Genomic DNA, 18,292 nt, shown 5'->3' with positions numbered 1-18,292 from the left:
ACGGCATAAAGGGGCGGTCCTCTCTGTGTGTGCAGCCAAGGGATGCGTGTGAATGTGGTGACGTAGGGACGAGGGCGGGGACTGCTAACTCCATCGGCTGACAAGAAGTTAGCCAAAACGACCGGATCGCTTACTTCTGCTTTAACTTCACGAAAAAAAAAAGAAAAAAGAAAAAGATAAACCCAACAACAAAAGAAAAAACGTGTGAGTTGACGTACAGCAGAGCGCTGCTGATGAGGCCGTGGTGTGTGTTTCCCAGGTGGTGAAGAAGAAGAGGGAACGTCCTGACCGCCGCCGCTCTCACCGCCTCGTCTGGACCCTGCAGAGCCTTCGAAAACACACACACGCGCCACTTCTCGCACACGCCACCGCGGAGGACGGCCAACAGCGACACACAGTTCACCTCAACCTCAGGAGCTGGAGAGACAAAGAAGTTTTAATGTCAAGTTTTCACGTCGTGGTGAAGCAATTTAAAGACATATCTTTATTTTTTAAATTTGAAATTGTGATGCAGCAGCAGAGAAACTCACAGTAGGTGAAGTTTAACCTCTGAGCCAAGGTCGAGAGCCACGACGGGAAGCCTGAGCTCTTATAGGCCGAGACAGACTTGTTCTCACACACCCAGGGAAGAGATAACAGCGCACACACACGCCGCTGGAGCCCGTCCTCACTCTGGCTGCTCGCTGTTTCACACAGAGACAGTTGGTGGAGAAAATAAATAGTTTTTTCAAATGAGTAATGTGTAATGGACAATAATGGCCCAAAGTGAAAATATGATATGATTGTGGTATAAAATGAAAACAATGAATCAACCAAAGCTGCATGTTTACTGTGTGTTTCTATTCTTACTCGTCAGGTACAAGATGGAGTCGAGGACCCTGACAGTCGTCTGAAGAGCAGACTGGAAGTAGTTTTTGTCCGACACCGGCCGAGAGCCTCCTTCTAACACAGACTGACAGCTCTTCACAGCTCTGCCCAGAGTCTCACTGGGCAGCCAGAGGGGAGGAGAGACACTGGAGACAAAGAGAGAAAAGAAAAGAGCCACTGAATCAGAAAAGGTGACAAAGCTCTGAGAAAAACAAGTTACAAAACTGCAGCATGACAGCACGAGGAGCTTCCATCACATAATCAGGGGAAAATGAGAGAAAGTTGTCATTTTATTGTGTGATAGCAATTTTATAATGTTGGTGGTGTTAGATAGATAGATAAAAACTTTATTATAAGTCCCCTCAAGGAAATTCTGGTTCCAGTTCCAGTTGCTGCGCCATTGTGATAAGAGGAAAGGAGAGAATACGCACAAAAAAACACAATTCTAACTAAATAACAGTACCAAATGTCAAATATCAGTAACAATATGGTCCAGTGTCAAAAAAAAAAAAATCTAACAATGTGCAAATAACAAATAAAGGTAAGACCTACTGTACCTGGTGGGGGAGGAGCAGAGAGCGGCCAGGTGCAGGGCGAGGGCCAGACCCTCCAGAGCAGAGAGAGTCTGAGCTGCTTCAGGTTCGACAGAGTCCGAGTTTAAAAGCGTCAGCAGCTCCTCCAGCCGCCCGTTGACCACGGCCCACACCTCGCTGCGGACTCGCATGTCCAACTCACTGAGACACACAGAGACACAGAATCGTTTCAACATCAAGATATGACTGTACTGGACCATGTTTATATTATAACACAGTTGTGAAAGTTTAAACACTCACACTGATGATGCTTTTGCTACTTTGTTGACGGAACCGGGGGCAGATTTGCAGGATTTTTTGGCGGCCGTCTTCCCATCTCCTGCTTCCTGCAGCACCACGGCCGTCTCAGCCTTCAGCGCAGCTCGGAGAAACCCCTCCGCACACTGCAAAACACACGCAACACAGTTACTGCACAGATACTGTATAACTAGGGATGTCACGATTATAGATTTTCTTGGTACGATTGTTGTCAGAGAAATAATCACGGTTATTCTGCATTAATTCATTTCACAACACTTTGAATGTGTAAAATCAAATATAGTCAAAATATAACTACATGACTAATCATATACTGTACACAAAATATTTCAAGTAGCAATTATTAATCCCCCAGGGGAAGTGTTTGAAATATTAAAGTCATTAATTATCATCTATACCAAATGTTTACGTGTATTTTAATTGTTTTATTTTTATTACAAATGACACGCTAAAATTTAAATTCCTATTAATTCAATGTGTCGTTAGGTAAATTGATGTAATTTAACCCAGTATCTGTACGTACTTTTTACGTACATTCACACACTCATCTGCCTATAGTTCTGACGGAAAGTGACGGTATTGAGGAATCCTTATGATTAAAGGGATAGTTCAACATTTTGGCAAATTGGCCCATTGCCATAATCACTATACATTGTCCTAGCAGTAGGTAGGTAGTTTTTCATCAAGCAGTCTCTGCATTTGCCTCTAAAACAACTCTGTCTCGTAACGTTCTGTTATTATCTCATAGTGTGGTGAATGTGCAGGTCACAACTTGTCCACCAGAGCGTTGTGGAGTTGTTGGATTGTGTATTTGATGAGTTTGATGAGGGAAACCAAGAAATCCCATGAGCCTCCGTAGCGTAGCTCTGAGCAGCTCGCAGCTCTGCTCCGCCGTTCTAAAATTAGCTTGCACCGACAATTAAAGGTAACGAACCTACTGCTATGACTATAGCGATTATGGCAGTGGGCTTATTTGCCAAAATGTTGAACTATCTCTTTAATTAACTGTGCCATTTAATACCATGATTAATTGTGAAAAGAAGTAATCGTGACATCCCTACTGTATACAAATACTGCAAGTGCGAGAGTGAGGATTAAAAAAACAAACAGAAATCGTCGTACTTCAGCTTGATTTTCCGTTCCAACGGTGCGCGCCAGAGTCCTGCAGACCTCTGTGACGCGCTGTCGCCTCAGCAGCGTCGCGGTCTCGTAAACTGGGGCAACGGAGAGTAAGAAGCCGAAGAGCAAACAGAGCGATTCAGTGACCTCCGTCCCCAACCTGACACCTCCTTCTCCTCCTGCCAGAGTGCAAACACACTCAAACATCTGGGAGAGGTAGATGGGCTCAAAGTGTGTGTGAGCGTCGGGCGACTGAAACACGCAGCGGGTCAGCTGCAGCAGCTCTCCGTCATAGGGCTGCGTGTGTGCGTGTGTGTGTGTCTCATCTGAGTGTGCGTTCGTATCGGAGTGTGCGTCCAGCAGCTGAAGGAAAGCGGCGAAGAACTCGTGGCTCTGCGTCGCAGGAAACCCTCCCAGTTCCACCTGTCGCCTCAGCATCACCATGGAGACCTTCCTGAGGCGGACGTTGCCGCTGGCGAGGATGGAGCAGGCCGTCTCCCAGGCGACGCCGAGGTCGCGGCGGGACAGCACCCCCCTCAGCGCGTCGGTGAGGACGCCGAGGGTCACGGCGGCGAGCGACTCCAGCGCGGCCGGCGAGGAGAGGACGAGAGGAGACGGAGCGAGGTACGAGGAGGCGCAGCCGGGCGACGCGCCGAAGGAGCTCCGGAGCGTCGCCGGCCATCGGCTCGGTCCGTCCGGGCCGTGTCCGTGTCCCGCGAGCGTGGCGATGTGGGCCTGCAAGATGCCGCTGAGGTCCCGCGCCAGAAGTATGAGCTCCTTGGCGAGGAGGCTGAAGATGAACGGCGCCCTGACTCTCAGCGTGTGGAGCAGAGAGCACAGCACCGCGGACACGCGCCCGTGGATGACGTCGCAGTCTGGAGCCGCCGCCACGCGGAGCAGACGCACCGCCACCCACTTACTGAAGTCTGAAACCAAAAGAGGAGACGAGGAGACGTCAGAGGGGAAAAGGGAAAGAGAGAAAGACAAATAGACAGAACTTTTTCTTTATCTTAATAATATATACAGCTCTGGAAAAAATTAAGAGACCACTTTCACAAATGTTTCTTAAAAGCATCTCTACATATGACAGTCATTCTTTTCATTTTTAAATAACAACACAAACACAACTCATTCTCTACCTAATGAGACACTGATGAGGTCATCACCTGAACCACATCTGGTTTTAAATGTATAGGAAGATTATAAAAACCACTGCTGGGATTAAACATTGACATTATCCCACAAAAACGTATTTATAAACTCTTCCTGAGTTAAAATATTCTTGCTGTGTTGTTTAGGAATAAATATGAACATGCTTTCTTTGCATTATTATTATTCAAGGTCTGAAAAGACTTGATATTTTTTGTTATTTAGACTAGTTTAGTCATTTTCAGCCAATAAAAGCTCTAAATGACAATATTTTTATTTCAATTTTGGGAGAAATGTTGTAAAGGGAAAGAGAGAAAGACAAACTATTCAGAGCTTTTTCTTTATCTGAATAATATACAGCTCTGTTCTTAATAAATTATCTTAACTTCTCTACATGTATGGCAGCCATTTGAAATTGAAATTGAAATTGAAAATCATATTTAATGAGGAAGAAAGATAAAAAAAAAACACTGCTGCGATTAAAAATTGGGACTATCCCACCAATTTTGATTTCTAAACTCTTCCTAAGTTTAAAAAGTAGCGTTGTGTTGTTTTAAATGAATATGAACTTGTTTTCTTTGCATTATACAAGGTCTGAAAACACCAGAATTTTGTTGTTATTTTGACCTGTTGCCATTTTCTGCAAATAAATGCTCTAAATGACAATATTCTTACTTCCAATTTGGGAGAAATGTTGTCAGTAGGTTATAGAATGAAACAAAAGTGTTCATTTTACTCAAACACATAGCTATGAATAGTAAAACCAGAGGAACTGATCATTTTGGAGTGGTCTCTTAATTTTTTTTCCAGAGCTGTATATATTTTTTAACGTCCTACCTGTGCAGCTCTGTGTGGTGTCTGGGTATTCAGCCGGCTGGCAGGCAGGATTGGCAAACATCAGAGACGAGGATTTGACGATGTGCTGCACAAAGTCCAGCAGCATCACACAGGCTGGTTCAGAGCTGGACTTCTTACTCAGGCCGAGAGCAACTGGAGGACAGAAAGACAGACAGACAGACAGACCGGAGATCAGGAACATGCTGATTGATACAGTAGGTTTAATTACCATATTTATGAATCAGAAGAATCTGAATCTGAAAAAACTTAACGTGGCTCTCAGATTTAAAAAAAGACATAGTTAAAAACAAAACAAAATGGAAATGGGTGTACATTATGATTTATTGATATAATATTGACAGCTATTGGGGCAAAAAAAATGACTGAAATTGTCCCGGGAAGCTAAAAAAAAAAATCACTGTCACTGTCACAGTCATTTGGCTCAGGATCTTTGACATGAGGGGGACACATTTACTTTAAGGCTGTCATAAACTAAAACAATTTGCTTCTTCAAGTCAACAAAGGTCACTTAGTTTAAATATGTGAATATGAATTGCTTAGCAAAGGATCTGGGACGCATAAGACATAAGTTAAATGAACAGGTATAAAATAGGTACAAAACAGCAACTTTAGGGATGTAACATAATTTGTCTGGCACATACAATTACTTATGTCCTTGTTTCTGTCCTTCTGCAGTGGCATTCAAAAGTTTGGGCACCGCTGGTCAAAATGTCTGTTAATGTGAACAGTTCAAGTGGAAGATGAAATGATCTCCAAAAGGCATAAAGTTAAACATGAAACACTCTTTTGTAATATTTAAAGCAATATTACTGTGTATTATTTTTGTTTTCTACAATTTGTGAGTGAAAAGGGGAAACAAAGCAGCTGCCTGCAGAAGAATGGGAAACTCAGGAGACTTGAGCTCTCAGATAATTTTGACAAAGGTATCAGACAAGATATTTCCCATTTACACACTGTGATAGTTTACAAAGGGGGGGCTACTAGGTACTAACTATGCAGGGTGGCCAAACCTTTGCTGCAGGTCCTTTTCCTATTCTGTCATTGTGAAAATGTAAAAGATGAATATAAAAAAACTATAGGCCTACTGTTTAACATGTAAAGGGAATGTGTCATCTGTTACTTTATGCCTTTTGGAGACCATCTCATCTCCCACTTGTTGAACTGTCCATATTAACATAAAATTTTGACCAGGGGTGCCCAAAATTTTTGAATGACACTGTGTGTCCTCACTTACCGACGTCCACATCCGTCAGTATCCTGTCGATGAACTGACAGAGGATCTGTCGAGGTTTCTGCACCGCCTGGTCGTACCCACATGCGCTGGCACTGCGAATAAAATACCAACATGAATGTCACGTTATCTTAACAGAAAACATGCTGCAACAAAACTTCAGCTAGTGTTTAATTAATTACAAGTAACTCTGTTAAACGTAAAGGTTGGATATCTGACTTGACTTCTTGTGTGGACAGTTTAGCTTTAGCCAGTTCCTCACCTCGCTAGCTCCTGCAGAGCTGGGATCATCGCCGACATCTCCAGTCCCTCCATTGTTCCGTTATATTAACTTCGTCAACAAATATATAAAGCTGTGAATATAAATATAAGGAGTTGTCATGTATTTATGACCAGGACTGTTTCTTAAAACGCCCCGTGCATGTTGTCAAAATCTTTCGAAAACTTTCGCTCCAAAATGACGTTTCTGTTTTGATACGGCAACACCCGAGGGTCAAAAACCCAAACACGAATACTCGAAGGGAAAATTGCGCCTCCTGGATTTGTTTATGTCTTTCACTTAGGGCTGTAATACAATATTACAATACAATATTTTGTAAATATTATATGTGTAATTTATTAATTGTATTATTAGTAAAATTATTATTTGTGTTCTGTTTGCATAGTGAAATATCTCTGTCCTTTCTTGCACAAATATGTTACTGCCATGCATTACTACAGTAAGTAGGGCAGTGTATAATAATTATAAGCTACTTTATTTTGCTTTCTGCACTAAATTATACAATTTTCATTTTGGAAAATAAATAATTTTTGGCTGAGTAACTTTTAGTTGACATAAGTGCATCTTTTGCTCTTTATCTAAATAGGTAAAAGTCTCATTGAGAGTTAGCATCTCATTATTTTATTTTATTTTTTACATCCATAGATACTGACAAACATGGCAGGAAAGGACAACTGTCACCCTACAAAAGGATATAAGTAATATCCAGTGAAGATATACACTCAAAAATCTGCAGGTTTAAAAAAAATAATTCAACATTATGGATCATGATGATGTGTAATTATGACGTCAAAACACACAGTGGGTTGGTTGGTGCTGACTTTTGTTTTACCCTTTAACCCACAAGGTTGGGTTGTTCATTGACTCGACCAATCAGAGTGAGTGTAATTATAAACCTTGGTTACATATTACCCCAGTTATTTTCTAATTGCCTTGATACCCCTATGTAAATCATAATCATACTAATATCAATAATAAGAGTATAATGGTAATTTTTGTTGTGTATTCCATGATAATGTCCCATAATCATACATAAAAGTCCACAACACCAAAGAAGCTCCAATGCAATGATTTATTAAAGCATGACGTTTCCAGCACCACCGGCTCTTCCTCAGATGTTTGATAAGGGAGGGCCTTATCTTATCTGAGGAAGAGCCGGTGGTGCTCGAAACGTCCTGTACCTTTAATAAATTATTGCATTGGAGCTCCTTCTTCGGTGTTGCAGACTTTTCTTTACCTTTATGTTACCTTTTTTGATCCAGCACCCACCTAACATTGTGCAACTACAGTAGGATGTGTGTGCTGTTTTTTACTTCCATAATTGTTACACACACAGACCACAATAAGTTAAAATCCATGACTACAAATGTAAAAAATACATACAACTCTCAAAGATCTGACAACACAGAGAGGTGGTTTGTACATTTTACAGATTCTTTTTAATTATTAAATAGCAATATTCAATGCACAACATTTACAGACTTAAAGTATTGCTGAAAGAAGAGGAATGTACGATTCAATCTTATCTGCTAAAATTGTAGAAATCTGATATTTTATAAGATATATTACAACTAAGAACACTTAGGGGTTTGTTTGTTTTTTATTACAGTAATAGCATATAAACGCCTCTATTGAGTGATCTCAGTGAGCTCAATGACAAATGAATCACAGCAATAAGAAAAAAATGAACAAATAAGAGAAACAAAATGGAGACAATATGCAATAAGTACATTAAGTGCAGTTGGTTCACAAGTTTGTTCATGTCTGTTTTTTGTTTTTTTTCTCTCCTTTCAGCGGTTGGCCTTTTTCAAACTGTGGCCCATGAGGCAGGCGAACACTGTCAGCACCATCTTGGGTTTCACCTCCACCAAGTCGTCGGGCAGCGCGTAAACACGAGCTCCGATCTTTCGGGCCAACGAGATGGCGTACCTGAGAGAGGACAGGGAGGAGAGAGGAGATGAGTTAGGAGATGACGATGGCCGAGTGACAAATACAAAGTGGTGAAAACAAAGTAAAACAAAACAAAACAAAAAAACAGTTGAAAGTTGTGCTCTTACTTGGCGTTACTGAGTTTATCCTCCTCATCCTTCAGTGGTCCTTTCTTCACCATGTCCCACTTGACGGTACCAGGAGCGATGGCATCGATCAGGTCAATTACTGGCAGACTTGTGCTGATCTGTTTGTCCTGCAGAGAACAGCAAAGTTAGGTCAAATGCTCATGATGTAGCCATATGCAATTTTTACACAAATACATAAATGCAGACCAACCTTGAAGCTTGCAATCTGTGTTTCCTTGCGTTTTTTGCTGAGAGTGCTGTTGACCCAGTCGAGGATGATCTGCTCTCCAACCTTTTCTCCATCACCCAAATCTGACAAAACCTGCAACGTGTACCTGAAAGGATGACGAGCACAAGTGAAATCTGAAGCTGTAGTGATGAAAAATGGATCATTTATCTTTACAAAACCGTCTTTCTTCAGCAAGAGAAACACCTGGATGGCGCTGTTAGCTGTACCTCCTCATCAGCTGCCAGACCAGGGCCAGCGTGTGCATGCGGCTCCCTGTGTTCAGGTTATCTCCTCCGATGCCGACCAGAGAGAAGTGAGCTACATTCCTGCCCAGCTCCACAGCGTAGTTACAGTTCTCCAGCTACAATATGTAAATAAAAAACAAAAAACATTGAAATATCTTGTATTTACCAACCATAATCTCTTCACTGTATTTCTCCTGCATGTTTGCAGGCGTTCGTACCCTCTTCATGTTTGCTCCCAGGACAGGATAAGGTGGGTTGTTGACTTTCTTCCAGTTCACAGGCACATTCACCTTCTCGTAAAGCTGCAGGATAATCAAACCGTCACACAGATCCCTGCGAAGGACACACACAAGGAAAGTGAAGAGAAGAGAATCAACATAAATATTCATGTATTTAGGATTACAATAAGAAAGGTAGATAGGTAGGTAGATAGATAGATAGATAGATAGATAGATAGATAGATAGATAGATAGATAGATAGATAGATAGATAGATAGATAGATAGATAGATAGATAGATAGATAGATAGATAGATAGATAGATAGATAGATAGATAGATAGATAGATAGATAGATAGGCAAGGCAAGGCAAGGCAAGGCATCTTTATTTATATAGGGCATTTCATACCAAGGCAACTCAGTGTGCTTTACATAAAGACAAAACATTAAAAAAAAAGAGAAGCATAAAACAGAATAAAAACAAACACAAAAAACAGAGTTAAAAGCAAGAGCAAATAAAATAAAATAGATAAAGTTTTAAGTTCTTAAAAAGAGCTCAGCTATAAGCACTTGAAAAGAGAAATGTTTTTAACCTGGATTTAAAAGTGCTTACGGTTGGGGCTGATTTCAGTTCTGCTGGTAGTTTGTTCCAGTTAGATAGATAGATAGATAGATAGATAGATAGATAGATAGATAGATAGATAGATAGATAGATAGATAGATAGATAGATAGATAGATAGATAGATAGATAGATAGATAGATAGATAGATAGATAGATAGATAGATAGATAGATAGATAGATAGATAGATAGATAGATAGATAGATAGATAGATAGATAGATAGATAGATACAGTAGATAGATAGATAGATGACGTACCAGTAAAGGTGGTTGACGTATGGAGAGACGCCCAGAGAGTTCATCCAGTTGCGAAATGTTCTCTCCTCCGTGGTCTCGGCTGAAAAAAACAGGAGATGTGATGAATATAATCATGTTCTCCACCAGCTGTTCCCGTACAGTCGAGTTCAGCTATAGGTTGCACGCGGTGTATATGGATTTATGGCTGCTATAACGTTTTATTGGCTTGTGAACTGTGTATTTAGCATCAGTTCCTTTGTGTATTCACATTATGGTGCATGCTCTGATCTGAGAGTATCGGTCTACATGACTTTGTGATGATGCAGTGCAGCCAGACTGGACTTACGCTCTATCTGTGCCATGTCTACGCCGTTGGTTTGACCTCTTCGCAGAGCAGGGTACATGTTGAAGAGATTAGCCACGAAGGCAAAGTTGAGTTTGCTGTTTCCAGTCGTGACGTCGCGAGGAGAAACAAACTGTCTGCAGTCCAGCAGGGCGGCCTGTCGCAGCATCAGCTCGGCCCTCTGAAGCAAATCAGGCTCCTTCGAGATGCATTGATGATGATTAGCAAAAATGTAAAATTAAAAAATTAAAAATAATAATAATGATTATTATTATAGACTCAAACAAAACGAACCGACTTACAATGAGGCCGCTCATGTCGATTTTGACGTTCTTTTTGTGCTTGTTGTCCTCCTGGGCAGTGATCTGGTCCAACAGGTGGAAGTAGGCCCGCGAGTCCTACGGCGCAGCACAGCGAGAGAAAGGGTTACACTCGTGTTTTTGTGTAGTTACATCATGTGTCTATTATTTCTGTGTGTATTTGTGTGTTGTGCAAGGCACCATGATGTCGTCACTGAAGTTGCTGATCGTCTCTGTCCCCGCGTTGCGTAGATGTTCGTTGACCCAGCGCAGCAGCAGCTCCTCAGGAGAGAGGGACAGGAGGTGCTCCAGTGTTTCTCCGTCTTGCAGGAGGCCGATGAGAGCTGCACACACACACACACACACACACACACACACACACACATGGAGGTCACTTTACAAAGTTTAAGAAATCAGAAATCAATCATGAACAGTACTGATTCTTTGAGACAATGAACTCTACTAGTTCAGCATTTTGGCAAATTGGCCCATTGCCATAATCCCTATAGTCATAGCAGTAGGTTTGTTACCTTTATTTGTCGGTGCAAGCTATTTTTAGAACGGCGGAGCAGAGCCACGAGCTGCTCAGAGCTACGCTATGGAGGCTAATGGGATTTCTTGGTTTCCCTCATCAAATACACAATCCAACAACTCCAAAACGCTCTGCTGGACAAGTTGTGACCTGCACATTCACCACGCTATGAGATAATAATGAAACGTTAAGAGACAGAGTTGTTATAGAGGTAAATTCATGCAAAACCGCTGATGCGTGTTCCCGTCGGGGGCGGTTTTTTGGCAAACAGTCTCTGCACTTGCCTTGAAAACAGTTGTTGGATTGTGGCTCTGCTCCGCCGTTCTAAAAATAGCTTGCACCGACAATTAAAGGTAACAAACCTACTCCTAAAACTATAGGGATTATAGAAATGAGCCAATTTTCCAAAATGTTGAACTATCCCTTTAATGCTGCGAGCTGCTGAGCTCGACACTTCTGTCTTGATTTTACAAACAGCTGTTGATCAAACTGTCTGTCTGCAGTTAGTGTGTGTGCTGACCTTCGTTCTTGCTGATTTCTATATCAGCAAACAGGCCAGATTTGATAATCTGCCAGAACAGACCCAGGACCAGATGGGGTTTCCCAGCCATCAGATCATGGGCGTCAATGTTCACCACCGTGCAGCCGATCGCTGAGGCCGAGTTCAGAGCCAGGATCAGATTCTCCTAAGAATGCAAAATTATTTGTGTTATAGTTAGAAATTATTTTAGGGCCGAGCTGCAGAGCTGTTGCAATTTCCGCTGTTTTAACAACTCAGCAAAAACAAAGACTGAGTAATCCAAAATAATAACTAACTCATTGGACCCGCAGCGCTCTAAACTCTCTCTGACTTAAAGAAAAGGCCAAACACGTAAGACCACACTTTTTCTGCTTTACATCTGATATGAAAAAGCAGAAGCGTGCAGTAAGAAGTTAATATATGACATTGCGTAGCATTATTGAGTAACCAGTCTATTGTCCTATTGATACACACTGACTGTAAGTGTTATTATCTCAGCTGGCAGTCGTACAAGACAGACTAACTATGCTTTATTACATTAGAGTAGAGCCACAGGAATTATATAAAAATTGGATAAACGCCAAACAAAAGCATTAACAAATGACAAATGATTTAATTATAATGTAAATAAATTCAATTTGACTTAATGACGATTAATGTTTCACATTTTTAGCATGATTATCTGATTAAACATAGTGTATCTATAGTATAGTGTGTGTTTACTTGTCAAATGACTAAAGAAGTTAAAATGCGTCTTTCAATGTATTGCATCGACATTAATGATAATGCAATAGTAATATATAGGCTATACATTCTCAAAGGCTTTGATAGTCCTGCAAAATTGGCTAATGCATCTTATCTATGCTTCTTTATGTATGTTTATTTGTGTGACATGAGAAAGCTGCCACTCACTGTCATTTTGAAAGTGGTGAGTTTTTTGGTGTTGATGACTCTTTCGTCGATCGTGTCGGGCTGAGACTCGTTGATCATTTTGCTGGAAGAGAACGAGGAGAAGAAAAAAAAAAACACGTGAGGGCACGATCACAGCGGCATGATCTTTGCTGTATCTCATTTGAGAGATGAGTAATCCTCAGTCAGTGATACGCCTCTGTCAAATGTACTATGTCCATCATGTGGTGAGAGAAAGTGAACGAGGAGCAGGAGGAGGAGGAGGAGGAGGAGGAGGAGGAGGGAACCACTATAAAAACTACAATAAAATATGATCGTACCATTCCTGCTTTAACCTTTGTTGCCACATAAAAGGCTTTAAACACTGATCCTACCTGTGTGGCAGTGCAAGTCAAGAATGAAGCATATCAACGATTGACATAAAAAATAAATTTATGATGTCATATAGTCAAGTCAAGTCTAATTTTATTTCTAGAGCACATTTAAAATGACCGAAGTCGTCAAAGTGCTGTACAGATAGAAAGTAAAACAATACAGAAAGCAATACAGCACAATTATACAGTTAAACAATTTTACAAACATGCATGCATACATTGATTGGTAGAGTTTTTCCTCTTTCAATCAATCATTGAAATCAATCAAATGGCCTCATATTTGTGTTAACAATTTCAGCAGCGGGTTTAACAACACATTATATAAACATGACTCTGTACCGAATGATACAGGTGTGTGTGTGTGCATGTGCGTGTACTACATGCACTTGAGTATATACTATGCACCTGTGTGCAAGTATGTGTGTGTGTGTGTGTGTTACCATATTATGATGCCATCGCGGACAGAGGTGAAGAGACTTTCATCGTGGGGGTTCATGGGCAGCAGATGTTGGCAGTCTTCATCTTTAGCTAAAGCCTTGTTGATCCAGTTGACAAAAGCCACTTTCTCCTCATCTGAACACACACACACACACACACACAAACACACACACACAGAGACACATACACATTAGGATGCATCACATCTACGACATAATTTTAAAGCATAAAGCATCCATCGGTTCCACCTGGAGGAGCCACCACAGACTGGCTCTTTGTTTTATATGACACTAAATTGAAAAATATGTGGGATTTATATCATTTATAGGTCACAGAGTCCTCCAGGTGATAGTAATACATGTTTTTATGTTCTAATGTTTAAAAAACAACATTACTAGCCTGGTTAATCGAAACAATACAAATCCTAAAGTGCAACTGCAAGTGATTTCTGGATTTTTCAAGATAACAGCCTTTTTATTTCTCACCACCAATAAACATATGAATCTAACATTAATATATAAAAAGGTCAGGCACATGAGTGTCATTATTAGAGGCATCGATGGTGAAACTATTACCAGAGTACGAGTGCTGCGTTCCCTCGCTGGAGATCCTCGACATGCCTCCAATAGATCTGATCCCATCTCTCCTGGAGACGGTTTTCTTGAACGTCTCACTGATCTGCTTACTCTTCAGCTGCTGGTAGATCTAAAACCACCAACAAATCTGCGTTCACTCACCGTCCGTACGAGTTTAGACACATGTTGCTCTCGGGACAGGTGTGTTTATCTGGGCACTTACGGCGACAAACTCCTCTAAGCTGATCTTCCCGTCCTTGTTGGTGTCTCCGGCGATGAAGGTCTCGATGATCTCACGCACCTTGTAGCCTGGCAGGGAGAAGCTGGCCTCTCTGAACAGCTCCTGAAGCTCAAAGTCACTCACAAAGCCGCTGTTATCAATATCTGAGCACACACACAGAGACATAGTCAGTCAGTCGGCTTCACAAATATTAATATGATGAGACTAATGAACCAATGCTTACTTGTAAACATAATCAATAGATAATAAAAGCAATGTTATTAACAGGTTTTTAATTTCCTTATGATTTCTTTATGGTTTCCTGGAGAACTTTATGTAATTTGTTATTTATAATAAAGAGAATAAAGACTAATATTTGAGATTAATTAGTTATATTGAGTTTGTAAACAGCTACTGGTTTTAATTAAAAACCAAAACCGGTCCATTCTAATTGATTATAATGATTACTTATTTGTTTATTATTGTAAACGTTCAAAATCATATGGTAATGTTATGTTGATATGCCATATTTATATTGCTCATCACTGTCAGCATTTTTCCCCTAATCAGGCACTTATGATGATTATCTCATAATGATTTGGCAATATCTGATCATCACATTTGAAATACCGTACACACCCAAACACACACACACACACAAAGTACGTACATATGCTCAACAACCTCAGCAATAAAAAACTCTTACATAAGATAAAGGTCTGCTTTATGGTTGGCTGTAAAATCCTCAGTGATCACGGTTCTCCTCAGTGCAATGATGGTGTCAGGTTAATGAGTGAGTGTGAGTGTGATACTGACCAATTTTATTAAAGGCGTCCTTGAGGTCTTCCAGGTCCTCTCGCGAAATCTGTGTGACGTGATTCTCCATCTTAGTTTCTTGTTTCGTGTACCTGAAACACAGTTTTTTTTGCATTAAATGAAGGGATGAAGATTTTTATACAGAGTTCAAACAATCCGGCATTAGAGACGGTCTTTATTTTTAATAACACACAGGTTTATCTTAACTATACTGTAGATGTAGAGTAGAGACTTAAACTCATTCAACCTCTGAATATCGACCCAAGTTTGACTCGTTAAATGAGACAAAGGCAGATTAGCAGCTTCAAAGTATCAGGTTATTCACAGCACTGCTTTAATGTGCACCAGCTACTCATACACGCACACATACAGGCACTTAGAGGCTTCACATAAACTCTTGCATTTTTATAATGAACTCCTCCTGGAAAGAGTAAGACACAGAGACGTACCTTCATAAGAGTCCCTGTGTCTCTCACGGTGCAGATCCCTCCGTCCTGGGCAACGAGGGCTGAGTCCTCCACAGCTCGTCCTGCGAGGCTTCAGACCGGGGCAGAGCAGAGAGGAAGCTGGATCCCAGACCGGCTGGAGAGCTGGTTTTCTCTCACTAAGGAGGAGTCACCGAGGAGAGCCACCGAAGGGGACCTTTGTCCTGCCTGGACCCTGGGACAAGGCGTATCCTGGAGGTTAACATTTAACACCTCAGCTGTGTCATCATGTTATTGTCAGGAGACGTTCCTCTGTTTGTCTCTGCTCCTCTGGCCGACTCATTTGCTGTCAAGGTGCACATCCGACATTACACACACATTACATTAGATTATTTTTCAGATAAATGTGTGTGTGGGTCATATAGACAGAGATACTACTTAAAGACTCAACCTTATCAATGCAGGATCTAAAGTGATAGCTGGTGGCATATATACTGTATTCATTCCCTTTTTTATTACCGAGTCAGATCAAAAGACTAATAAATACCATGATATCTGCAGTTGGTTGGCAGCTGGTCAGTTTATCCTGGCATAAAGACTGGGGACAGGGGATTTCATCACTTTTGTACAGACCATATTCCCTCAGTTTCTAGTGCTAATGCTGAGATAAGCTTGACCGTGTCATGGTCTCTGTTTTATCAGATGGTTTGAAATTGATACTCTACCTGCGAGCTGCAGTAAACCATGCAAAAGGATTAAAAAAACTGTAACCAAATGGTCAAAAAACTATCTAACAGAGGGGCATAATGAAACTTTACCAACACTGAGTTAGTTACCTTTAAAGTCAACCATAGTCATCAGATGAAAGGCAACATTTCAATTATAGATATTACATTAATAAATAAGCAAAACATAACAAACCTACTCTGTTGTCTGTGTTGCTGCAGCTGGTGCAGAAAAACAGTATTTCATTTGGGCTGAAGAAATGTCTCTTGTCTCTTGTTTTGTAATAGCCCATGCTGCTGCTCCCAGTGTGTTTCTCTATCAAACATGTTTAAAACATGAGGCCTGTGTTTCCCTGCCTCACTGCTACACAATACACTGGCCTGTAACCTGAGGCACGGAGCCAACTGCATCACTGAGGTTAAACTGCTGCACCTCACAACAACGCAGCAGCACGACACAGCTGTAAAATTTACTCTTCTTTTGTTGCCTCTCTTTCCTTTTCTTTTCTTAAAATGGCACAATGGTCTTTCTTAAATCAGAGTCGTTTTAGCTGCTGATTTAGATCAGAAACCTCCAGGTTTTTTGAGAACAGCACTGTAAAACTGTAATGTAAGGATCTTTCCTTACATTACAGAAAAGGAAAAGTAAGGCGCTTACATCCAGTTGCAGGCAGGCTGAAGGGCTTACAGTCCTGTTAGAGGCCAGTCCAGAGAACAAAATCAGCTTGCTCGGGCCCCTTTCTTCTTTATTCCCCTGTTATATACTTCCCTCCTTTATTATTAACCACTTTCTGCTCCAATTTGCTCCAAGTTTCCAAGTCTCTCTTTTAAGCTCAACCACTGCCCATAAAGACATGCACAGTCCCATAATCGGAATAAATAAAGACACAAGACTGCGCAAAATGTTTCCCGTTTGGATCATCAGACAAACTTACTGAAGACATTTTAACGGCTAGATGCTACAGAGTCCTACATTGTCTATGTTTTGTCTCCACGCAGCCCAGTGCCTCCATCTTTCCATCTCCCCTCTCAACTCTTTTCTTTCTCAGATACCTGATCGTCCCAGTTTCACTCTGTGACTGCGACGTGCTCTCCGGTTACTCTCTCCTCCTCAGGCGCTCCACCTTCAGTCGTCCATGTAAGTTTGCAGACGCTGAGCTGAGATCAGCTGCTGGTGAGAGTTTCATATAGCTAAGCCTCCTGTGTCAAAGAGCACATGCACAGGGAATGTAAATAGACCACGTAGAGTATGTGCACAATAATACATGCAGACAAAGATCCTACTGTATAGTAAATGCAGGTATTTGCTCTATAGCACAAAGGAATCCTTGATATTAGAAATATTAACACTCAAATACAATGCTTATTAGAGCTTATAGCTTGTTCTCTTGAAATAAAGTTGACTTGACATGAATCTTGCAAACAAAAAACAAAAAAAAACACACATTTATTGATGCTTAATATGATTACGGTGACTATAAGGAGCGGTTGGAGGTGACATTGACCTGGTTTCGCCCATATTTACCAACCTGCATATTCTGAGCCTTGATGCTTTTTTTAAATTCAGCTGCAATGTGAAGACACGGCCACTCAGAGGCAGTGCTGCTCCAGGCAGACATCTGACTTCTCTGTGAACTGCTCAGCTGCTACAGGGCACTAGTCTAGCACCTTCCTGTTATTGTTAGAAAACTTGACCCGTGTAATAAAGACGGTGACGGTCACTCTGCTGCTGCTGCTAGACATGTTGGCCTTTAAAAAAAAACAAAAGAAATCAATCTGTGTTCATGCAAACAAATGAGCCCAGTGTGTGTGTTTTATTGTAAACTTGGTTGACTGCGTGAAAACAGGGAAACTTTCTTTACCTTGTATCCTGTGTAGATGGCAGGTAGGTTGTTCAAAACATCATGGAGAACTTGCCACAGCTCCTGTGTAGATTTACAGTATGATGTCTCAGCGTCTTTGTATAGTCTATGACAGGGCTCCAAACTGCCCCTAAAATTTTAGACAAAAATGTTCATCTACTTGCGCATGTGATACCAGAAAATGTTTTTTTTTTTTTAAGGGGCGACTCAACAAATCTGGAATCTGTCATTGCAGGTGACAGGCCAATGTGTGTGAGGATAATTACAGAAAAGAAACTGTGATTGCCTTGTC

At 41.1% G+C, this 18,292-nt stretch overlaps 2 protein-coding genes across 2 annotated transcripts in view; both read right to left on the bottom strand.

The window, feature by feature from the left end:
* Positions 1 to 6,520, bottom strand: part of atr (ATR checkpoint kinase) — a 30,362-nt gene extending 23,842 nt beyond the window's left edge. The window contains exons 1-9 of the mRNA XM_083998036.1: positions 6,338 to 6,520; positions 6,079 to 6,170; positions 4,824 to 4,976; positions 2,841 to 3,763; positions 1,701 to 1,843; positions 1,425 to 1,601; positions 850 to 1,013; positions 531 to 683; positions 219 to 417 (exon numbers count right to left, since the gene is read on the bottom strand). Coding sequence (XP_083854162.1) covers positions 219 to 417; positions 531 to 683; positions 850 to 1,013; positions 1,425 to 1,601; positions 1,701 to 1,843; positions 2,841 to 3,763; positions 4,824 to 4,976; positions 6,079 to 6,170; positions 6,338 to 6,390 — 2,057 coding nt within the window. The 5' untranslated portion in view covers positions 6,391 to 6,520. The remainder of the gene's footprint in view (positions 1 to 218; positions 418 to 530; positions 684 to 849; positions 1,014 to 1,424; positions 1,602 to 1,700; positions 1,844 to 2,840; positions 3,764 to 4,823; positions 4,977 to 6,078; positions 6,171 to 6,337) is intronic.
* A 1,292-nt stretch (positions 6,521 to 7,812) lies between these two features.
* On the bottom strand, positions 7,813 to 17,335 carry LOC311005551 (plastin-1-like). The gene is made up of 17 exons (XM_083998006.1): positions 17,192 to 17,335; positions 15,438 to 15,648; positions 14,989 to 15,080; positions 14,176 to 14,336; positions 13,953 to 14,082; positions 13,380 to 13,512; positions 12,569 to 12,650; positions 11,657 to 11,822; positions 10,806 to 10,948; positions 10,608 to 10,703; positions 10,309 to 10,504; positions 9,984 to 10,062; positions 9,105 to 9,219; positions 8,869 to 9,002; positions 8,624 to 8,747; positions 8,413 to 8,540; positions 7,813 to 8,284 (listed from the first exon to the last, which is right to left on the bottom strand). The coding sequence occupies exons 3-17, from the start codon at positions 15,056 to 15,058 to the stop codon at positions 8,146 to 8,148; spliced, it is 1,896 nt and encodes a 631-aa protein (XP_083854132.1). The 5' UTR covers positions 15,059 to 15,080; positions 15,438 to 15,648; positions 17,192 to 17,335; the 3' UTR covers positions 7,813 to 8,145.
* Between the last annotated feature and the right edge of the window lie 957 nt (positions 17,336 to 18,292).

The sequence above is a fragment of the Trachurus trachurus genome (genome assembly GCF_905171665.1).
Source record: "Trachurus trachurus genome assembly, chromosome: 22".
Taxonomy (NCBI): domain Eukaryota; kingdom Metazoa; phylum Chordata; class Actinopteri; order Carangiformes; family Carangidae; genus Trachurus; species Trachurus trachurus.
This window is presented reverse-complemented; position numbering and strand designations above follow the sequence as displayed.